Raw genomic sequence first — 15,837 nt, 5'->3', positions numbered from 1 at the left:
CTAAAGATTCCAACCGAGTAACTACCTCAGTAGCAACCGCCTTAGATAACGCCACGTTAGTAGCATTCAACGTCTCGTTGATATCCAATATAATCCTATCCACCTATTTGGTAGTGGGAGCCAACGTTCTGCAACTCGGCGGTTATCACCCTAGCAGTTTCATGTACCATACCTCGGTAGAGATTGTTGAACTGTTCCCTGTGGTTTTCCTTCAAATCTTCCAAAAGGCTTGTAATAATATCCACGTATCGTGTGTATATTGAATTGAGCAAACCCTTGGCTGAGGATAATTGATCTTCCCCCCTGTTTAGGTGCAAATCGTCCAGTCTTTGCGCTTGATGCTCGCTTTGCTCAAGAGGAACAAGATCTTCAACAAATTGTTGTTGCACAACAGTTTCTAAATTACCAAGATCTTCCAGTGGGTTTTCAAGATTTTTAATCGGATGAATTACCATCCTCTTGATTAGGTGTTAGTTTGGGTTGCAACCCGTTGAGTTAACTGAACTATTTTCAACCTGAATTGAAATAGCCTGAACTGAAAGTGACCCGTAACCTGAAAGTGACCTGAACTGTTTGTAACCTAAAAAATACTAACCTGAACTGAACTGAACCGAACCAAAATTAGCCTGAACTGAAGTTGACCTGTAGCCAAACCGCTAATACTATGAACAAACCTGAACTGAATCGAATTGTCACCAATAACCCATTGAAGAATTGAAAGTTAACTGAACCAAACTGTTATCAACCGGTTACATAATTAAACCCGAACTGAAATCAACCCAAACTATTTGAAACGTATTATCTAATTTTGTAATCACTTGCATAATTTGTCTAATTTACAATATATAGTTTATAACAATATAACCCTAAAATTAAACACTCAACAAACCAAACAATTCATATAGCTTCAATGTTAAAACATCTTATTAGATAAAGAGTTCTACCTTATGCTTCTAATCTTCACAACTAAGAACACGTTGTACTACAAGTAATAACCTACAAACTATTAAGTAAAGAAAATACCTAATACAAGAATATTAATAAATTAATATTTAATAAATTGAAATCATTCAAAAACATGATCAACATAGGAAAACGCGACAATATAATCAAGTTTGATAATAACCTGATTACAAACCGAGAGTAAACCGCTCGTCGGAGCTAACCGAACAACTCGATCTGTTTTCGAACTAAACTGATTTCGTCCCGACCGCTAACATCATGAGACCGAATTGAACTGCTCCCAAAAAAGAAGGAAACTGTTTGGCCCGTTACTGTAGACACCTAAAAATGTCTCCCCAAATTGAATAGCCAGTGAGGAAAAGTATGATACTTCGAATTAGAAGTCGACTTTGAAAGTTGCGACAAAATCCATAAACCACAAACCACGTCCATCAAACCATATCCATTTGCACCAGATGAATTAAAGTTGAGCTTGAAATTATACGCCGAGAGCATAAAAAAATAGGCGGAAATCACTTATTTTAATTATTTTCCATTTTTAGGCCTTTTTCTTTATTTTTAGGATTTTATATAATATTGTTCATAGGTCATTTTTCTGAGTCCGCCAGTATTTTTAGATTATTTTTCTGATTTTTCTATGATTTTTATAAGTTTGCGAAATGATTTTCAAAAATAAATAAAATTCAGAAATTCTAAGAAAAGTCTGAAAATACAAGAATAATCCGGAACATTCTAGAAAGCCAAAACTTAATCTCCAAGTAATTGGATTAAAAGATAAACCGGATAAAAGATAAATTCGAAACTGCATATTAGATCTAGGAAAAAACGAATAAAGAAAATGGAGGATAGATAGAACTTAATTAAGTATACGCTGAGTGACGTGGCAAGCCACGTCACTACCACCGTATATACGGTTGGTAGTGCCGTATATACGGCACATATGACCGTATATACGGTCATATGTACCGTATATACGGTTCTCCAAACTGTATATACGGTAATATACTGCTTATCTTTTTTTCAGTTTTATCTATCTTTCTTTCCCAAACGCCTATAAATACATGCTCTTGGTGCCTATTCGAGCATCAGTTTTCAATCAGCTTTTAATCAGTTACGATTCACAAGTTCTCCAAGGCTTAAGATAATTCAAAGCTCTCTTTAAACTCTCTCTCACACAAATTACTCACAAAAAACACAAATCGCTCGCGACATTCAAGCAAATCCAAGGTCCTCGAATCTATCGTAACTTACGGAGTCGCTTCCTTTGCGAATCTTGGTACACAATTCTGAGGCTATTCAATCAAACTCTCTCTTCCTTTATTTAAACTTTAATATTTTTATGCTTTTAAGTTTCAATCATATAAATATATTCGTTCGATATCGTTTTCGCTTTCCATAATTGATTTAATTGCAATTGTCAATGCTAACGATTTCTTTTGTTTTGATTAGTGACTCGATTGGAAGCATAGCTTTGAAATACTAACCTTTGTTTCTTTTGTGATTATAGCAATCCAAGGTAAGATTAATTTGGTAATTCGAGTTATCTAATATGACATATTGATCATTATTACGCATGTATTTCTGTTTATGCATGAGACACCTTTTGATTGCTTAAACAAGACTGGAAATTGTTAGATCACATTAAATTCAGATTAATCATAGAACGGATTTTAAGCGCCTTATTAATTTGATTAATTTGAAGTGATCACAACAATTAGGTTAGGTAGTGATATGTGCATAATAGAAACTCACATTTTGCTAGTAATTTAAGGTTAGAGCGCTACCTAAAGATGATATTGCTAAGTTGTTTGCATCCAATGATTATGATTGAATGGAATTACAATGAGACCAAGTAGAGGCCGCTACATGCGGGCGGATTGGGTCAAAGATTCTTTCCGTACCATGTCCTCGAACCCACGACTTGGTTAATGGATCAGACAGTGGGGCCATTGATTTGGCACCAATGTTTCGGGCGTCCGTGATTAACCTGTATAGGCACGGTGGCGATTCCCCACTCGACAACACTCCCCCAACGCACTCACGTGCGGGATTCGTGGCTTAAGCCCACGAACACACATCTCCGTGGACCCGGGCCCCGAGAGGGACCCGGACCGACGTCCACAAAATGGCGACTTCACTGGGGATAATCACCGTTAGGTGAAGTGGACAGACTTGAAAGTCTCATAATTCCATCATTATTTTCATTGGATTTTGCATGTTGTATGTGACCCTCTGAATAGGGTCGCGCCTTAGGTTCCTTGGTCTCAATATGGGCATGTTCTATGCTCGAGACTTCCTTAAAGGGGGATACTACCTTGGTTGCATGTGGTTAATGGATCACATGGCTAAGGCAAGTCATATCCCGCCCATGCCGCGTGTGCACGTGTTACTGGATGCGTGTACATAAGAGGTAACTCGGCCATACATCACTAATGGCTAGTGGTGAAATTGGACCCAGCTCTACCTTTAGGCATGGTATACTCTCAGACTTAACCAAGCCGACCGCTAGCACTATTAGGTCCGGACTTTAGGAGGACTTGAATTTGTGAATCATGATTGATATGTGCCTAGGACTTTTTAGCCTTGTACGTTAGGATTCATATGTATTGGACTTGACCCATCACACAAGCATATAGATCATGGCCATCTTTAGTTAGACATAGGATTGAACATGCATCATTCATATTTTGTAAAAGGCCATCATTTGCCACGAAAAAAAAGAGCGAAAAAAAAAAGAAAAAAAAGAAAAAAAACGAAAAAAAAGAGACGAAACAAAAGAAACGAAAAAAAAGAGACGAAAAAAAAAGACGAAAAAAAAAAGGAGAGAAAAAAATCGTGGAAAGGATGGCCATGCATTCATGTAGTTTTAATTCATGCATTTAGGAAGGTGGCCATGTTAGGACATCCATAGAGTCTTTCAGTCAAACGAAGCATCGTATTAATAGGAAGTCTTGCCGCATGACAGAGTTCAACATTGAGCGCCCTGCTTGGGTTCGTGACACAAATCAAAGGTTAGTTCGTAATCAAGTCGACCACTCAGACGATCTTCCTCCTCCTGAAGAAGAGTCAGAGACGACACTGTTCACCATGGATGACCCGAAACTCAAGGAACTCTACAAGACTGTTGAAAACCTAGCTACAATGGTCACCGACCTCTCTACTAAGGTCAACAATGGCGGAGGCGCTTCCTCTAGCGCTATGGTCAAAAGCATGGAAAAACGCATCAAGAAACACATGGATGGAGCTACTTACTATGAGAATCTGGACAATGAAATCTCGACTACAACTAAGCTTCCTGACAAGTTCTATGCAAATGATCTCTCGCAATTTCAGCCCACTGATGATCCACGCTTCCATCTCAAGGCCTTCAAGGCTACTCTGGGACTCAAAGGAATTGATTTAGCTCTGTACCAAAAGATCTTTCCGCTATCACTTGCTCCAATATGCCAAAAATGGTTCTTTTCCCTATCTGAAAAGGAAACCGAAACGTGGGAGGACGTAGCTATTGCTTTTATGAACCGTTACAAGGGAAACATTCGAACTCAAGCATCCATTCGTGAACTTGAAATTCTGAAGCAAGGAGAGAAAGAGGGGTTCACGGCTTTCCTCTCTAGATGGAGACAAGCAGCGGCACAACTAGTGCACACTCCACATGAATCAGAAATGGTTAAGATTTTCATATCAAATTTGCAACCAAGGTACAAGAATCACCTTCGATACATCGGCCTCGAGACTTTTGACAAGGTTTACCACATTGGCATAGCCATTGAGGATGACTTGTTGAAAGAAGGTGGTACCAATACCAAGCCCAAGTGGAGTAATAATAGGAAAGACAACTCTAATTCGTCAAATAATGTCTCCGCACTTCAGGCTTCCTCGGGCTACCCAAAGAATCAAAGCTTTAAGCGCCCAAGACGTGAGTACTATCCTTTGGGTATGACTTATGACCAAGCACTTGAACGTCTCCAAGGTCAGGGAAAAATCGCACCAATTGGCCCAACACCTGATCCAGAAAAACCATCGAAAAGATGGGATCCCTTGAAATATTGTAAGTATCACCGAGGAAGGGGTCACACAACTGAAGAATGCTACAAGTTAAGGGATCTAATCCAGGATATGATCGAAGATGGAAGGCTCCCACTTCCTCCTGGTGCAAAGAAGCCAAACATCACATCAAACCCTCTTACTACTCTCATGATTTCCCTTAATGAAGAGGAAGTGTTTGATCCTGCTACTCTCATTTGTCCAATAGGTCAAACAATTGATGTCCCATTGCTTCTCAATGACACTTTTGTTAATGGTCTATGGGGTGACGAAGATGAAGATGAATACCTTGAAAACGTCGCAACTCATCAAACCATGACAGGAGAAAATCTTGAAGAAGGATTAGGTGACCAAGACATCACTAAAACCCATGCTGATGTGCAGTTACTTACCAGAAGTGGGCGCGTACTCAACCCCACTCCGCAACCAAATGCTGATGACATTCCTATTATTCCACCACCAGAGGAGAATCCAATCATCAAGCAACTCAAGAAAACAAAGGCCGAATTGAATGTTTGGCAATTAATTGTCACTTATAGAAGTCATCGTGAAGCACTCCTCAAGGCACTTACTGATATTAATGTATCAAACGAAACAACTCCGGAAGAGTTAGTTAGCTTCGTGACTAGCCCCGCTGCTTCACCCTACTTAGTATTTTCTGATGATGATTTGCCTCCTGAAGGGCCCCACCACAACAAAGCCCTACACATTACTGTAACCTGCAGGCAATTCAACATACCCATGACTTTAGTAGACAATGGAGCCGCCGTCAATGTTTGTCCATTAAGGACTGCTCAAAAGCTCGGAATTTCGATCGAAGATCTTTAGGCGAATAGTTAAACCATCCGCGCTTACGACAATTCAAGGAGACAAGCATTGGGTCTCGTCTGGCTCAACATTGCTACCGGCCCAGTAGAGAAACGGACGAAATTCCATGTAATGGACATCAAGACCCCTTTCAATCTACTACTTGGACGTCCTTGGCTACACGAATTAGGAGCAGTTGCCTCAACCTATCATCAGAAGGTCAAATTTCTACTCCATGGCACTCCAGTAGTTATTGATGCTTCTCCTATGAAGATTCAAGCAATAGACAAGTCTACTTTACAAGTCCAACACGACAACGAAGAGGAAGAACTTTGGGGGTTTTCGGCTTCAATGATTGAAGAATCTTCTTATGATGCTAATCTTACTATCCATACTATACTCAGGAAACAAGGTTACTTCCCAGGAATGCCCTTAGGGTCCAACAAGAAATATCCTATCCTTCTCTTTGACTTGCCCCAAAAGAATGACAAGTTTGGATTGGGTTACTTACCCACCAAGGAAGAAATAAGGGAGCAAGCACTAAAATATGCCTCCTTAAAGAAGAATGAGCTAAATAATGAACCCTTGCTTCCCCCATATGAGCTCACTCTTAATGGACGTTTCGTGCGAGATGAGGAAAGGTTTCCAAGCTTTGGTTTCCCTGAACCTTTCCTAACTCTTGATGGAAAGAGGTATCCAGGACTCGAAATTTTTCAAGACTGTGATTTTATTGAAGACAGGGTTAACAATCCGGTCAAAAATACATCACCTGTCATCGATGGCATGGGAATGGGCGTACTTTTGGGCATGGAAAAGGAAGAAAATACAGATAACCAACAAGTGATGAGCTCGGGATCCTTCGACCAAATCAAGCTGATCACTCCAACTAGCAACGTTGTTAAAGGATGGCGCAAGACTCTGAAGATCACCACACCAGACGGCCGCAAGTTTCGATTCGTTGTAGGAGAAGGTCAAATGTACGATGAACATGAGTCTGAAAAAGAGTCTGAGTCTGAGTCTAGTCTTAAGCCTAGGGGGTCTAATGTTAGTAAGGTCAAGGACAGTCTTAGGTTTCCTATCGAGTCAAAAAATGCTCTCTCAGCCTCACCTGAGGCTTCTGTTTTTGATGCTATGATTTCTGAATATAATAAGACTATGCCTTTTGCTTACTCTTTTCCTTCTCTTGACTGCTTTAATTCCGAAACTATTGAAAATGAACAAAATGATAACGAACTCATAAATGCAATGGAAGAACATGAGCAAAGAAATCCCGTTATAGAAGACACCGAAGAGGTTGACATTTCAAACAACGGGGAACCACAAATGGTTAGAATAGGTCTCAGCCTTAGTGTTGTGGAAAGGACACAATTAATTGAGACGCTAAAAGAATACAGGGACGTGTTCGCGTGGTCTTACAAGGATATGCCGGGAATCGACCCAGAAATTGCCGAACACACCATACCACTAGTTCTAGGGGCAAAACCTGTCAAGCAAAAACTACGAAGAATGAAACCAGACATAGCGCTCAAGATCGAAGAAGAGGTAGTCAAGCAATTAGAAGCAGGCTTCATCAAAACCGTTCACTACCCGGAATGGATCGCCAATGTGGTGCCAGTTATGAAAAAGAATGGAAAAGTTCGAATGTGTGTAGATTTTTGCGATCTCAACAAAGCAAGCCCAAAGGATGACTACCCTTTGCCCCACATAGACATCCTGGTGGACAACACTGCCAATCACGCCTTGCTATCATTCATGGATGGGTACGCAGGGTACAATCAAGTAAAGATGGCCGAAAAAGACATGGAGAAAACGACCTTTATCACACCATGGGGAATATTTTGCTATACTGTCATACCTTTCGGTCTAAAGAATGCAGGAGCCACTTATCAACGCGCTGCTACTACCCTTTTGCATGACATGATGCACAAGGAAGTAGAAGTATATGTTGATGATATGATAGTAAAAGCAAAAGAACGAGAGGATCACGATGCTGTCCTAAGGAAATTCTTTGAAAGACTTCGAAAATATAAAGTGAGGCTCAATCCAAAGAAGTGCGCATTTGCAGTGACCTCAGGCAAGCTCCTTGGATATGTCATCAGCAGTAGGGGCATTGAGATCGATCCCTCAAAAATCCAAGCCATAATGTCTCTCAAGCCACCAGCCAATGAAAAGGAAATTCGTGGATTTTTGGGTCGCCTGCAGTACATTAGTCGGTTCATATCCAAACTCACTATGGTATGTGAACCCATCTTTCGCAAGCTCAAGAAAAACGAACCTACAGTATGGGATGATGATTGTCAACAAGCTTTTGACAAAGTGAAGGGGTACCTCTCAAACCCGCCTGTCCTCTTACCTCCTGTGCCAGATTTGCTGCTACGGCTCAACCTCACTGTCACACAAACTGCTGCAGGGGCTATGCTCGCTCAAGAAGTCGAAGGAAAGGAGAATGCAATATATTACTTGAGTAAGAAATTCCTAGAATATGAAACGAGATACTCAAGCACTGAAAAACTTTGTTTAGCACTGGTGTGGGCTATAAAGAAATTACGGCATTATCTTCTTACTCATACAGTTCACATTGTTTCAAAAGCCGATCCGTTGAAATATCTCTTGGAAAAACCCGCTATGAACGGACGATTATCTAGGTGGGTGGTGATGCTTTCAGAGTTCGATTTAAAGTATGTATCTCAAAAGGCCATCAAAGGAAGCATCGTTCCAGAATTTCTAGCTACCTCACCAGGCGAAGCAGAACCTGAAGACTTCGAATTTCCTGATGAAGATCTACTAATGACAGAAGACGGGGCATGGTCCTTATACTTTGATGGATCCTCCAATCAAAAAGGATGCGGCGTAGGCATACTTCTGGTATCACCAGAAGAAGAGCACACACCGATTTCCGTAAAGTTAGACTTCTATGTTACAAATAACGCTGCTGAATATGAAGCCTGTATAATACTAGAAGCAGCTGTAGCACTTGGAGTGGAAAAACTAAGAGTATACGGGGATTCATCTCTCATCATCAACCAAATTTCCGGAAAATGGAAAGTCAGGAGCGAAAGTTTGGCACCATACCAAGCACATCTAGAAACGATAGCTCAAAACATCAAGGAGGTAAAATATACATATCTTTGCCGAGAAGATAACCACTTCGCGGACGCTTTAGCTCGTTTAGCTTCAATGATTAGAATTCCGAGCTCATTAACTCACATGCCATTAGTCATCGAAAGACGACAAGCTCCAGCACACATTAATGCCATAGATGATGAAACGCAAAACCCTTCACCAACAGAAGAAGACAGGCCTTGATATTCACACATTTTAAAGTTCTTGCAAAATAATGAATACCCTCCCTACGCATCAAAGAAATCTCAAAAGGCCATAAGGCGCCTGGCCTCTCAGTTCGTTTTACAAGGAGGGGAACTATACAAGAAGGGCTATCATGGTCGCATGTTGACTTGCATCACACAATGGGACGCCAAAGCAGTCATGTTCCATGTACATGCAATAGTATGTGGCACACACATGAGCGGGAAAATGTTAGTAAGGAAGATCATCACACTTGGATACTTTTGGATGACAATGGAAAAAGATTGCCACGACTTCGTTAAACGATGTGACACTTGTCAAAAGAACGCGAACTTACAACATGTGCCACCGTAGCTACTTTACACCTTCACTTCTCCTTGGCCATTCTCAACTTGGGGAATTGACATAATTGGCAAGATCACACCTCCAGGGCAAGGTGGGCACGAGTTCATCCTAGTTGCCATTGACTACTTCACAAAATGGGTAGAAGCAGCCTCCTACGCAACACTACAGGCTAAACATGTGGCAAAATTCATTGAGACAAACATTATTTGTCGCTTTGGAGTACCACATGAAATCATTAGCGATAATGGCACACACTTCCAAAAAGAATGCGCCGATTTGCTCGCCAAGTATAAAATCCAACATCATAGGAGCCGTGGAAGCTGCAAACAAGAACAGAAAAACAATCATTGCAAAGATGACTGAGACTTACAAGGATTGGCCTCATAAGCTTCACTTCGCTCTTTGGGGATATCGAACTTCAATAAGGACTTCCACATGATATACCCCCTTCTCTTTGGTTTATGGAACCGAAGCTGTTCAAACAATTGAGCTAGAAATACCATCGCTTCGGGTCGTGTTGGAAAGCAAAGTCCCTGAAGCCGAATGGGCCCGCGCAAGGTATGATGAGTTGGTACTTTTGGACGAAAAACGTCTCTCTGCTTTGCATAATGTACACACATATCAACAGAGGATCACAAGACATTGCAATAAAGGCGTCAAACCTCGAAACATCAAAGCAGGCGATTTGGTCTTAAAAGCGTTAAGGAAGAATGTTCTAGATCCCCGCGGGAAATTTCGTCCGAATTGGGCCGGACCCTACATCGTCGAAAGTATCTTATCAGGAGGTGCAGTGCAATTGCAAGACATGAATGGCGATGAGTTTGCAAGCCTCACCAACTTAGATCAACTCAAGAAATACTACATCTAAGTGAATACCTAAGGGCGCCACAAAAAGGCTAGGCTTACTACTTTGCTAAAACGTTGTCTTAATGAACTACGAGAGGCCTGATTCCACATTGGATACGTAGGCAACTTCTTTGAAGTGCGGCCCCTTTAACAACAAAACCCCCATTTTCCCCTTTGGTTATATACACAAGATTTAATAGTTGTAATTATTTGCAAATTTGTAAATATTTATAAGGAAAAATTGACAATAGAGGTCTAAACTTTGGGCGATAATTTTTAAAAGGTTTGAACTATTGATTAACCTGTGTAGGTCCCAACTTTATGGGGTCTTAACTTTTAGCGGGCCTCGGTGACTTAAAACTAACGATTTTTTTTAAAATCTCACCTAGTTCCTACTTCCCTCCCTCAATTAACCCTTCTGGTGTGACCAAAGTTTTACAAGTTATAACCTATTAAGCCAGTTTCAAGTCACTACGGCCCGCTAAAAGTTAATACCCCCTAAAGTTGGGACCTACACAGGTTAATCAATAGTTCAGACCTTTTAAAAATTATCACCCAAAGTTGAGACCTCTATCGTCAATTTTTCCTATTTATAAATAATGGCAAATATATAAATGTTTATAAAGCAAATGAAATTCAACTACTCAATCTTAACAAATGAGTTCAAAGTAAAAACATGAATGATATGGCGCACAAACAATAAATTAAAGCAGTCAATCTTTCTTCTCCTTCTCACTTGAAACATCCTCATTCTTTTCAACATCACTTGCATTAGTCACTTTCTCATTTGAAGGAGTCTTCTTCACTCTCCACTTCTTCGACATGGTCTTCTTTGGCATAGTCTTCTTCGGTTTTTCCACATTAAGTAGACCCAATCGACTCCAAACGGGAGCAACCTTAGGACCGAGTCTGTCCTTGACTGTGCTAGCATTATTCCTTTCTGATCGCTTAGGGGTAGGTTCATATGAAGTTTCAGACTCTGAGGGTCGTTTTCTATTCAAGTCCTTTCTCTCCGCAACTCTGTACTCAGCACGAGCCGTTGCGTTGTTAGTTGACATCCACTTCTTGTAAAATCGAGAGGTCGTTGCATCGCAATCATCCAAGTCTAACACATCAAGCTTAGGTTGAGCCATCCAAAAGTCGCCCCATCGCTTCAGAGATCGGCTTACAATGGACTGATTGGCAGGTCTAATAGTATCACGATCCGGGATCACTTGCTTCCTACCATATTGTCTCATCAGTCTTGCAGGGAAGTAAGAAGTCAACGTCCATAATCCGCTAATCGTCAAGCCTTCTCGATCGTCAGAAGTCATCATTCTTTCAATGTGCCACCATGGGACGACCCAACGAATATGGAAATCTTTGTTCGCAAAGTATTGGGCCCATCCATCATCAGAGCGGGACGTATACAACCTTTTGCGAGTACAATAGCTCTTAGTGTTATAAGACTCCATGTTTTCGGGAGATGCAATCAAGGTCAAACGCTCCATCAACCATATCTGCCAATAACACGTAACACATTATAAAGCATATGAAAAACAGGAAATTACTACTTTAATTAACGAAATTAAAGAATGTGATATTACCTGCAATATATAAAGACAGCAAGTCATCGGAGCGCTCGGATCTTTCTTAAGATCGTCCAAAGCAAGCAACAATTCTCCGCAACAAAGCAAAGAAGGAGAACGCCCAACCTCACATTGTTCAACAATAGCAATAACAGGGGCGAAACCGTAATTTTCTGACTTGTGAGGGAAAAGATAATGACAAAACAAACAAAAGATGAGAGCCCTTCTCCTATGAGCCGAACTAATACGCCCCATCGTTCTGAAGTGGTTGATAAGTTTGAGTAAATTCACTTCATGGCCATGAACAAATTCAGAAATTTTACGGCTCTCAAGCCCCAAAAAGTTCTCAAAGAATTTAAAGAAAAATTCAGACAAGTTGGGGGAACATGGAGGAAGATCATTAGGCTAACCAATAATCGCACTAATCTCCTCGGGCAAAGGAGTAATTTCATTGTTATTAAAGCAAAAAGAGTGCGTTTGAGAATTCCAAAACTTTATTGCGGCGCACAAGAAGGACATGTCAAGCTGCACTAACCTTAAGTTCAAGAGGATACCGCAATGGTGATCACGAATCTCACCTTTGGAAGAGTTGGAGAGGTCGCGAATCCAAGAGTCAAGAGCAAAACTTACGTTACGAGCCATGACGAGTTTTAGAAGAAGCCTAGAGTGTTTATGCAAAGTGGGAAATAATCGCAAGGCTGCAAGTCTATTTATAAGAATAAAAAGTCGGTTTTTTGGACTTAAAAGATAGATATAAGCGGTTTGGAACAAAGATACGGAACAAGATAGATATAAACAGAGCAAGATAGGAAGCAGAGCAACCGTATATACGGATCAGTGGGTCGTATATACGGTTGCCCTTACCGTATATACGGCAGGCATAGCCGTATATACGGAAGGCCTAGCCGTATATACGGCTACTTCCCCTCTCTCCCACGTGTCAGATGACGTGGCTAGACAACTTGGCATTCTTTCGTCTGTTTTCTGCAGCAAATACGAGGGGTTTATACATGTTCCTACGCTCGTATACGCCATAACAAAAAGTGAGAATCTCATACGTCGCTCCAAACTACCAAGACAAGACCACGGCGGGTAGATTACAATGATACGATGCTACGTTTGACTCAAACTGTCGGTTGTGTTTCTTTGTTTTTTTTAGGGGAAGAGAGTCGATACCTCCTTTGCATCACAAAGTTCATTGCATAAAATTCACACGAAATCCATACATCACATAAAGTTTGCATACACATCACACACAACCCATAGAACTTTGTAAGTACAAGGCTGAAAAATGTCCAAAGAGTTCTCAGTCCCTTGATCACCACCAACACCTCCATGAGTACCGCCACCATAACCGTCCGGAGTCGGAAACATCGGCATCCACAGGTAATACATCGGCACGTGAGGCATCTGGCTAGTCGAAGCCCCGGAGGATGTGGGCATCATAGGAAATCCGGGAACGAACGGCTGAAAACCAGGATAAGGCGCAGGCGGAGACTGAAAGGAGGGCATGAACTGTGTCTGAGGTCGAGACTGAGGCACAGGTTGAGGCATGAACTGGGGCGCCGGTGTGAACTGTTCAAAATTCCAGATGAGAACAAGCAAACAAGAGTTCAAAACCATTCAAAATGAAGAACACAAAAGACTACTTACCGAACGAGCTCGCTGAGTACGAAGGTTCCATTTCAGAGAATCGACTAATCTGAGTATGCGCTCCGATCCAGCTCGGTTAAACTGAAAAATGACAAATGTTAATTCGGTAAAACGGACAAGTGTTGGGGTCAAGGCCAAAGAAACTTACTCCTGAGAAGTCTGGAGGCAAGGAACGGGTAGCATGCCATTCTGACTCCGGAGCCTCGTCCAAAAGCTCACGTACACGACCAGATGGACCCTCGTAACTGATCGTAAGGTCAGCAAAGGGAACCTCACCATCCGCAAAGTTGCTCTGCAGAAGACGTTCTGAGATACTTACTACAAGACAAAACATGTGGAAAATTCAAGTTGAGGAAGAGCATACCCTAGGACGGTCGACAAGCCTGACCGGTGGAACAAGGCGAGGGAGTAGCTCCTCCGCATAAGACGGGTCCTCAAGCAACAAGATCGCATAGCTAACAACCTCATATGAATCCTCGCCCAAGGCACTCTCAAGGTCTGAACTCATCATCAACGCAGGAGGATCCATAGGGACCACAAAGTAATCTCGAGCGTATTGCCTCACAACTCGCTCACCAAGATACAATACAGACGCGGCCGGAGTCTCGAACACTCGACGAGTGGCTGTCAACTCCCTCGCCCGGGCAATGCTGCGCGGAGCTTTGATGCCAGCAAAGGGACGAAAATGCACCTATGGTCAACAGACATGGGAAAGTCATAAAAAAAGGGGTCATACACAAAATCAAGTAAAGAACAATAAGCGCGTATGCAAGCTCACCTCAGCCTCTGTCATTTCCCTAATCTTTCTACGAGTTTTCGCCAGAGCATCTTGAGGCCTAAGATGAGCTCGAACATCCCAAAGCTTGGCAGCAGGATATTGTAGAGCCTTAGGAGGGCTGGGGGCTAAAGGACGCAAGTAAGAATAAGCCCACAGCTGCAGAAATGTTCCAAGAGAAGTCAGCAAGACAATCAATACAACCAAAAAATGCGAATTGAACATTGCATAAATGTATACCTCGATCACTCGCCACGGGCCCGAGATAGACACATTGACAGAATTGTCCAGCTGACGGCAAGTCTTCCTCATGCTCAAAAGCAACTGAGCATAACTCAAGCCTGCCCAGTTGTATTGCGCAGCCATGCCCAGGTCCGTCAAAGAAGCCAAATATCGAAGATGGCAACTAGTATCAACTCCGGCATCAGGGACTAGAAAGCTGTTCACCATCAACAAACAAATAATACGGGCTCGCTGCTCATCAGTCGTCTCAGGAATGCTAAACCCCTCCAACAAAGTACTAGGCCGAATAGTCTTAAGCCCTTTCGAAATGGTAGCAATAGGCCCTCTCAAGGCAATCAACTCCTCTGAACCTGTCACTAGGCTCTCATCAATAACGACAGGCTTATCGGTAAAGACTAATCCTGTCAACATTTGGAAGTCAAAGGGGGTAATGGTCATTTCACCCCAAGGGAAGTGAAACGTGTTGGTAGTATCCCAAAACCACTCCAACAGTGCCAAGACGAAGGGGTGAGGAGCCCTATCCCAAGTCAACGCCTTAAGAGCGTCCAAGAACCTGCCAAATCCGGCGCCCCTAACAAGTTTCATGAATCTTTCCTCCGACAAAACATCCTCGTCGAAGAAGTTTACCACCCCCTAGAGGTGACCGTACCCTCGCAACGTATAGTTGTCCTACGAAAACAAAGGAGTCTCGATAAACAACGTATATGCAAAACAGTTCAACAAAAACAAGAGAAAGACACTTACAATCCCAGAAAGAGGACGATTGGAGATATGGTTCTCCCTATAACACCATAATTGATCAGGAGACCAAGCAGGACATCTCCACTTGTTCCTACGTCTAGAGCAACGTGAAGCTTCCTCAGCTCCATGTACCATTGCAGGAGAATTCGACATCCTACAAGCATAAGGCCATTACATCAATGAGCCACACAAAGGTGTTAACAACAACCACGCAAGGCAAAAAGAGGGTGTCCATATCCCATTCTCATCCAAATACATTGCATAAATAACTTTAGAATAAAGTTCTAAGATTATTGTGTAATGAAAACCGATCAACAAAGGCATGCATAAACTCTCGAATTTAAGAAAGCTCAAAACATATACATTATGCATTTAGTTCTTGAACAAACTTTTTGAATTAAAGCATAGTGAAAATGTGCAAGACTAGAGCTTTGGCTTGAAGATGAACTTCTATCAATGGCTAAGAATCAATTCGACTCAAAGTAGGCATGATTATCATCCAAAGATACACTACTTTCAATCAAGGGCAAGCAAGAATCAAGCCAA

At 41.8% G+C, this 15,837-nt stretch overlaps 2 protein-coding genes across 2 annotated transcripts; one reads left to right on the top strand and one right to left on the bottom strand.

Moving 5' to 3' along the window:
- Window positions 1–3,921: 3,921 nt before the first annotated feature.
- Window positions 3,922–5,835, top strand: LOC109133694 (uncharacterized). The gene has a single exon (XM_019247341.2). It carries the CDS (start codon window positions 3,922–3,924, stop codon window positions 5,833–5,835), a length of 1,914 nt encoding a protein of 637 aa, XP_019102886.2.
- Window positions 5,836–13,065: 7,230 nt separating this feature from the next.
- On the bottom strand, window positions 13,066–15,578 carry LOC104883312 (protein MAINTENANCE OF MERISTEMS). Its single transcript, XM_010667804.4, has 7 exons — window positions 15,295–15,578; window positions 14,548–15,219; window positions 14,311–14,466; window positions 13,897–14,223; window positions 13,681–13,824; window positions 13,533–13,613; window positions 13,066–13,454 (listed from the first exon to the last, which is right to left on the bottom strand). Exons 2-7 carry the CDS (start codon window positions 15,133–15,135, stop codon window positions 13,107–13,109), a joined length of 1,644 nt encoding a protein of 547 aa, XP_010666106.2. The 5' UTR covers window positions 15,136–15,219; window positions 15,295–15,578; the 3' UTR covers window positions 13,066–13,106.
- Window positions 15,579–15,837: the final 259 nt, after the last annotated feature.

The sequence above is a fragment of the Beta vulgaris genome, chromosome 9 (assembly GCF_026745355.1).
Source record: "Beta vulgaris subsp. vulgaris cultivar EL10 chromosome 9, EL10.2, whole genome shotgun sequence".
Classification (NCBI taxonomy): domain Eukaryota; kingdom Viridiplantae; phylum Streptophyta; class Magnoliopsida; order Caryophyllales; family Amaranthaceae; genus Beta; species Beta vulgaris.
This window is presented reverse-complemented; position numbering and strand designations above follow the sequence as displayed.

Bases quoted from the DNA above. Each gene is read 5' to 3' on its own strand.
- LOC109133694 (XM_019247341.2), top strand. From the start codon at position 3,922: ATGACAGAGTTCAACATTGAGCGCCCTGCTTGGGTTCGTGACACAAAT.
- LOC104883312 (XM_010667804.4), bottom strand. From the start codon at position 15,135: ATGAAACTTGTTAGGGGCGCCGGATTTGGCAGGTTCTTGGACGCTCTT. The intron at 14,224-14,310 runs GTGAGCTTGCAT...TGTTGACCATAG, and splicing joins GGGAAATGACAGAGGCTGAG to GTGCATTTTCGTCCCTTTGC. The intron at 13,614-13,680 runs GTAAGTTTCTTT...GTCATTTTTCAG, and splicing joins TGCCTCCAGACTTCTCAGGA to TTTAACCGAGCTGGATCGGA.